Genomic DNA, 8,106 nt, shown 5'->3' with positions numbered 1-8,106 from the left:
ATTTACAATACTGGTTTTGGTTCCTGTTATTCTGATGATGTTATTCATTATGTACCATTTCTGACTATGTTACACATTTCCGTTATGTCATTATATCTTTATCATTATTATCATTATCATCATCATATCCCAAAAGGATTAATAAAGAGAAGTCTAAGTCTTACAGCAAATATAGGGAGTTTTTGACTGTTATAAAACTCTTAAAAAAAAAGACAGTGAGTGAGCCAGATCAAGGGCGTAGTTGCTGTCACCCCCATGAGGAATTCTAAGTAATGACAACAAAACTGTGTGAGCAGCCACATGATACAGGCCTAGTGTGATCACGCACCACCCTCCCCCCTCCTCCACGCAGTTGCTAATAGCCGAGGAAGACGAGAAAAGATTAAAAAAAAACATGACGTGACGTACTCTTCAGAAGAGGTAATCATCTTCACCCGAGTTTCCGCGTGCAAAAGTCGCCGGACGACACCATGTTCTAAACATAGCCATAATGACAAATAAAGAGAGAGTTGTGCGTAGCTGATAGCCTTAAGTAGCTTTGTAGCAACTCATTTGGTAATGGCTTGAATGTAACGGATATTTATTAATATCCAAAAGTTATGTTAAGTTATTAAGTGGGCGGCTGTGGCTCAGTGGTAGAGCGGTTGCCTGCCAATCGGAAGGTTGGTGGTTCGATCCTCGCCCCTGCAGTCATTGTCGAAGTGTCCTTGGGCAAGACACTGAACCCCGAGTTGCCCCCGGTGCTGCGCATCGGAGTGTGAATGTGTATGAATGTTTATCTGATGAGCAGGTGGCACCTTGTACGGCAGCCCCGGCCACAGTGTATGAATGTGTGTGAATGGTGAATGTTTCCTGTAGATGTAAAAGCGCTTTGAGTAGTTGTTAAGACTGGAAAAGCGCTATATAAATACAGCACATTTACATTTACATTTATGCACTAAAGCTTCAAGACATGAGGCGTTGACACTCATGGAAACAATACTGCTTTTGTCCCCAGGGGCTGCCAAAATCCACATATAGTACCCTGGAAGTTTTTTGCAAACATATTCATTTATATGTATTATATATTTTAGTTTTTTCATAAATAATACATTTCAGTATTTCAAAACTACATGTGTGTACTCTACACACATGTCGTATTTTGTAATACTGAAAGAAAGTAGTTAATGAGATCTTTTATACCACATTTTCCAGCTGATGGCGGCAATAAAGCATTTTTAATAAGTATTGAGCTACTTACAAGTAAGAAAAGGTCCGTTTTTAATATTTCAATTCCCCAACTATTCAAGGTTTAAATTCAATCATTCAAGTATTCAAGAAATGTGATAACTACTGCGTTGTTTTGCAGAGACTTCAAGTCAAAAAGACGGTTGATAAGATGACTTACATGAGTTTAGGGTCCAACTATGTCTTTCTTTGCTTTGATATCATTGGTTGAGGTCTTGCATTGCAAAACTGGAGCCGCACCCGCTTCCTCCTACTGGCTCCACACGGTGGGACCCTGAGGGAAAGAAACACCTGATGAAACTGTGTAAATTCTGCTAAACAAATAGCAGGTGAGAGAGTCACATGTGTGTGGGATGAGGTGATAAAGACCGATAAATGTCACTATGTGTACTCTCAAATGTAACACTCACGCCCAAATAGTTTCTTCCGTTTCCGTAGCTGCTGTGCAGCACCGGCACCATCCTTGTCCGCTCTGTGATCGGCAGAGCCTTGACCCGGGCCGGGCACTATCCTGGTTGCACTGTCCACCCCTTCCATGTCACCAATCACCTTCAGAAAAACACGTTTGTAAGAGTCAAGCAAGGCAACATGAACGGAAACTTAACAATAAATGGACAATACAATAACTGTTTCAGGAGAACCCAGGGGCCATATGCATCAAGCATCTGAAAGTACAGGTTGAACTTGGATGACAGTGACTGAGATTGGCAGGAGAACTGCTATTTTCCTTGAGGCCTGCGAGTAGTGTTGTCATGCATAGTCTCTACCTCTGTCCTGGTGCTTAGAGTGAACATGGAGGAGAAGCAGAAATAGAGACTTTTTATGACACACTACCTCCAGTCCCAGAGGGAAAACAGCTCTCCCAACTCTGGGTTGGCCTACTTGTGTACAGTAATATAAAATGCAACTTAAATCTCACTGGTATAAGCCATAAAAAAATGATAGCTTGTAAATCTGTCATATATATAGTTTTTACCATACATGTATGAAGAAAATACCTTCAGTGATATTGTGTTACATAAATAATGACCGGGAAATGGAATACAATGATGGGGTAAGTCAAAATAGCTTCTGCATTCTTTCCACACATCTTGAGCTCTATATTTCATAACAGCATCAAGCAGACATGTCAAAAATAGTAGGCTGGCACTTTTCTAAAGTTGCAAATTACACAGATAGAGAGCAGCAATTGAGCAAACTTGAAAAATGTGCCACAGAGTGCTTCTTTATCTAAGAACTAGTATAAACTTGCCAGATAATTACATGCGGTGTACTTTGGAGAAGTCCTCCTGCTAAGCAGATATGGCTGCCAGGGAGGCATTAATCTCCTCATGCAACATACATAGCCAAGGACACCCCCCACCCACCCCCCCCCCCCCCCCACACAACCACAAACACAAACTCTGTGTCCTTTTGTACCACAACACACACACACACACACACACACACACACACACACACACACACACACACAGCATACACAGCATACACAGCACACTCACTTCCTGTATAAATCATATTCATATTTCTGAGGGCTGCCGATGACCTCACAGCAAATGAAGCGTGGGTCCTCAGCTCCGCAGCGGCAATCAAACGTGCGGCGGAGTAATTACAAAAGAGGGGTTGGAGGGAGAATTGATGCGGTTTGTCAATTAATGTTGCTGCAAGGTGTTTTTTTTCCAAAGGTTAACTTCTTCATATTCTGCGCATGCTAAATTAGGTCAATATTGGTCCGGCAGAGTAGACGGATGGTGGGCTGAGTCATACAAAGCCAAGACAAAGGCTCCCCGTTAATAAGAGATTTGATGTCATATCACGATGATGAGGTGTCCCTTATGGAAGCACAATCCTCTGCACTCTGTCTTCAATTCCTTATATTCTCTGATCATCATCAGCTGTCATTATTATCATCGTATTCATCAGCTTTGTCACCGTTATTTGAAAAATCCACAAACTATAAGGGGATATCCTCTCCCAATTATACACACCATGCATAATAAAACACACTCTTTCCTGCTGAGGTTAAGATAATTCAATGTGATACAGTTAGGGCCCTACTATGTGAATACACTGCATTCCTTTTGTTTCTACAAATGGTTAAGCGCACCGCCTCCCACCCCACCACCCCTCAAAAAAAGGGACAAAAAGAAAGCAGAGCTGAAATTGCCGAGAAAAGTGTTTTTATTTATGCAAGTCGCTGGAGATGCTCATCATCAGCGTTTTTTCCGAGCCATAAATAATTTGCGGAGAGAGGTAATATTCAAGCTGGCAGAGCCTTAGTTGTGCATCTTTAATGGAAGTTTTACAGAAGCTGAGCCAGTTCTTGCATATGCTGCTGCCTCCCATATGGAGGAAAGGAGACAAAAGGGGCACAGTTGGCTTGTCCTATCTTTTTATAAGTCCAACGACACTTAAATGCTAGCCCCAGAGAAAAAAACGACACAGAGGGACATAAACCCACTGTGGTTTTAGGAGGGAAGATAATGACTTTGCCTGCATTAATTTCTTCATCAGCCATCTTGTTTCCTCAGACAGAGTGGTTATGAGGCCTTCTCTGAAGGTCCTAGGTTGTACAGAGGCATTTCCCTGCATAATTTCGGCCCTAACAGTTGTTGTCAGCAGTGCATTTTCGGGTTGGCAGCTGGGGAACATCTGTTTATAGGCAATGAGTGTTTAAAAAAGCTACACCTCACTTTACCTTTAATGTCTTTTATTGGAGCACACTGATGGGAACGTAGCTTTAACTTTTTTTTGCATTGTTGTGATTCAGCGAGAAGATATCTTCAACATGGTCAATATTACAAACACCTGCCTCAGGCAACACGCTAAATGAGAACATATGATGGATCATTAATATTAACTTTCTTTAAACAGAATTCAATATACAAGTCAATAAAGACTTCATTATCGTTACTGCACATCCACAACTCAGAATTGACTCCTTCCACTACATTTTTACTTCTTGCTAACAATGCAACAAAAAAGAAACTTTAAGTCAACATTGCTGGTTCAATAATGGCTGAATAAACAACAGAAATATTAGTTTTGCATGACTCTTGCTCAGTTTCAAACAGGACACACCTCGCTGTTCTTTTCCGTTCAAACAGAGTCTAACAGTGTCTATAGCTCTGGGCACTTCTTCCAGGATTAGCTTTTTAAGGTGTTCGTTTAGACACATTGTGGATGTAAATTTGTGGGTATTATGCAAAGGAGCTGGTCCCTGGAGCTGTGGTCATGTTAGTCTAAGGGAGGAGCAAATCCTTCGGGGCACTGGTGTCCGGGATACTGCTTGAGAACACAGTGCTCTTTAAAGAAAATGAGCCATCCGTCAATATTTCCTCAGTAAATGGAAACAGACTTCTTAAGGAGGATTAGTCTTTTAACTAACTGGGACAGAGATGGAGTCACGTTATGACACAGTCAAATGACACTTTTTTTATCACTGTCGTCTCCTATTTCATGTCCTTCACACTGCCTATTAACATTTCAAAACAGAATATGAAAAAACAACAGGTATATTGTAGATACTACTAATAATAGTATATAAAAAATATATTTTGTGAGTCAATGTTCTCAATTGAAATGTTAAAATGAAAGTAAAAATGCGTTGATATGTTGCAATAAAGTCTGTGTGGACATGTCAAATATACCTCAGCATATTTGGCTTAAAGTAAAACAAATTGCACTTTTTTTATTGCTCAAACAGGATTCTGTTACATAATGCTTAGTCTAGTAACATAGCAGTGAAACCACATCACCATAAAACATGCTATTATTTGGATAAGTGAATAAAGTAATATGCCTATACAGGAAACCCCATTAAATTGCTTTAAAATGTCATAAATCTAAGAACAGAGGCGGACTCCTCTGCATCACGGTGGTCACTGCATCTCATAGTAGAGTTGATTCTATATTTTTTTCATCTATTTAATTTTTGTCAAAGTGCCTGCACGGCTGTTATTTCTCTCTCAGGAGCTGTCACCTTACATCTGAAGGCCAGTTTATACACAACACCCTGTCGCAGTGTGTGTGTCGCTGCCAGAATTATATAAAGCACTAATAAAATCAGCTCAAGTGTTCTTCCGAGTGCTGGGGATGCCCTTTGGTGATTCCAGGATCGTGCTCTATACATAAAACCAGTCTATATATTCAGGGGAGGATTAGTTTTGAATATGTAAAGAGGGGGTCCGCGCTGCGAGGCGAAGAGGAATGGCATAGTGCTCTCTCGGCGATGCTGAGCATCGGTGTTATCGCTCCTCACTACCAGCGGGTGAAAGAGGATGCCATCGGCATCTCTTGCTACTGGAGGTCCCTGCCTGTTAAGTTGCGAGGAACAGACAGCAACACCCAAGGGACACAATGTGTGTGTGTGTGTGTGTGTGTGTGTGTGTGTGTGTGTGTGTGTGAGAAAAGAGAAAAGCAACAGAAAGATAGAGAATGTGTATGTGTTTTCCAAGGACAATAACACCTATCTTTCACTTAAGGTGGCCTCTATGAAACTCCCTTTGAGTCAGCACATCAGAAAAGGAATTTATTATTTTGCTCTCAGTGTGCTAATGTTTAGTGTGTCTGGGGTTATAGTTGTAGAAAATTTGTGTTGGCATCGGCATTTGTGTGTGTTATACCATTTTATATATATATATATATATATATATATATATATATATATTATTATAAGAATAAGAATTTCCACAGATTTGTGTGTGTGTTTGTCTGTGTCAATGAGTGTGTGCTGTTTGGCTATGAACAATCCACCCAGATGTCTCACTCATCTGCTATGCACAGGTCTAGAGGCTACATGCACATACACACCCAGACACCAGTAATAAATATACCATGCTGTGTGTTTACTCACATAAGCTCACCATCACTCAAATTATGACGGAGAACCATTAGAACGCAAAAGAGCCTCAGAGCTAATTGTTAGCGCATATACCCCCCCCCCCCTCCTCACTCCTCTGACATTCAAACTTCAAAATATTAATTTTGCCGGGATGATCCAGTTTGCTCTTGGGCGACTGACAGAATGATTGAGGAAAGGAAGGAGTGACTTCGTGCTACTTGCAGCAGGAGTCAAGAAGCACTACTTTTAATTAGGCAACAATCTGCTCCTGACCTGCCTGTCTCACAGGTGCTTGAAGGACGAGGAACTAAATACAAGATGCAATAATTACAATGCACAGTGAGACAACATTGTGTGCTTTTTTCTTTCTTTTTTTCTTGCTGTCAAACATTACATTTTCATTTCATAGCACAGTGTAAAACAGGATGAGGCACTGGCATTTTTATTATACCATAGAGATTGTAAATGGTTGTTACAAGCAGAGGAGACACAGAAGAAGGTGAGTTGTATTGACTTAGTTGTAGTAAATAAAAGTTACATTCACATTATGAACTAAGTCTTGATTTGTTTCTCAGGGCTCCCTGTAATTTTCTATTTGAAAAGAAGAACTAATTTCAATTTCTGGTTTTACCTGAGGTAAAAATAAAAAATCTGTCAGGGTTTTTCACCCTTTCAGACCACAGACCTGTACTGTTGTATTTTTATTGTTCTGAAAGAAGAATAAGGAACTAGTTTATGCATCCATTTCTGTCCTTTCCCCTTCTCTTTTCTGCGAGGAAGAAGAGTGTCATGTGAAACTCTAGTTCTTCTATCCCCCAATTTTTCCCCCTCCTTTTGTCCTCCTCTCTTAATTTTTTCTTAATCTTAGGATGCAGAAATTAGTATGAGAAGGACAGTAGAAAGCATAATATTTGAAGATTAAGATAATTGTCTATACAGATAGAAATGAAATACTTTTATTATTAAGACAGCAGATTTAGAGGATTGAGATGCCTCTGCATAGGTTTGTGCTCTCTGTGTGTTTATGGCAAGCTCATTCATTGCAGTGTATTTCTAAAAGTACCCTTTATAAACTCCAGAAAACCATTTCATTTAATTCCACTGGCAATTTAAGGTAGTCATGACACTGAATATTGTCAAACAAAATGTGTGTTTCATACATTTCCTGCAGTAAGACAGGAAACACTAAATTTGCAAATTCAAGTATATTGCGAAAATGTTTTTGTGGACACATTGTTTATAGCCCACCTCAATGATAGCCCCATCAGGTTGTCGGAGGAAGTGCCTGTATCTTTGTTTCTGTCCACTCAGGTACAGGGTGTGGACTGCCACATGGGTGCTGGTCTCACCCACTGGTAAGGGTGCCCCCTCCCTTGGGGGGTCACTAGGGGTTGCAGGGGCTGCCAAGGACTCTTCCATCGTCCAGATATAGTTGTAAACTGCCACCTAGTCCAGCAGAAACATAAAGGGAGAGATGGTGGTATATTGTAAGCAGGGACTTTGAAGTCAAGGTAGGCTGCTAAATAGCATCATTGGAAAATCAAAGATTAAAAAGAGACATTACTATTAAAAAACAAGGGATGTGTTTTAAAAAAAGGTTCTTCCTCTCAATGACAAAGAGGTTTCCATAAAACCTGGGACACATTTGTAGCTGCAGTGCGTAGTTTCTGTCATCCCCATGAGGAATTGTATAGTAGAATGGTAGAAGTAGAAGTAATGACAACAACACTGTCCACATAGTCTTGCATTGCCAGACCCTCCTCCACAGCACTGCAAAGGAAGCTCTGGCTTGTTCACACAGCATTCTGGGATGTGAGAAAAACATGCTCTTTCTTTAAACCAATCACAATTGTCTTGGGCGGTGATCTGCACCACACACAGCAACGGTGCACAATAGCCGGAAGAACTTTGTTTAAGTGGGAGATGTGTACCCTCCAAAGTTGTTTTAGTCGTGCAACAGAAAACGTAAACTGGACAGATAATCTAGCTAGGTGTCTGGATTTACCCTACAGAGATCTGAGGAGCAGTTAACCATA

General features: G+C 40.6%; 1 protein-coding gene across 1 annotated transcript in view; it reads right to left on the bottom strand.

Annotated features, from left to right (window-relative positions):
• Positions 1 to 1,029: 1,029 nt before the first annotated feature.
• ofcc1 (orofacial cleft 1 candidate 1) overlaps positions 1,030 to 8,106 on the bottom strand; it is an 81,081-nt gene continuing 74,004 nt past the window's right edge. The window contains exons 19-21 of the mRNA XM_032504400.1: positions 7,319 to 7,516; positions 1,638 to 1,776; positions 1,030 to 1,501 (exon numbers count right to left, since the gene is read on the bottom strand). Coding sequence (XP_032360291.1) covers positions 1,428 to 1,501; positions 1,638 to 1,776; positions 7,319 to 7,516 — 411 coding nt within the window. The 3' untranslated portion in view covers positions 1,030 to 1,427. The remainder of the gene's footprint in view (positions 1,502 to 1,637; positions 1,777 to 7,318; positions 7,517 to 8,106) is intronic.

This window comes from Etheostoma spectabile, chromosome 22, assembly GCF_008692095.1.
Source record: "Etheostoma spectabile isolate EspeVRDwgs_2016 chromosome 22, UIUC_Espe_1.0, whole genome shotgun sequence".
NCBI lineage: Eukaryota > Metazoa > Chordata > Actinopteri > Perciformes > Percidae > Etheostoma > Etheostoma spectabile.
Note: the sequence above shows the minus strand (reverse complement) of the source record. Positions and strands in the feature narration are given on the sequence as shown.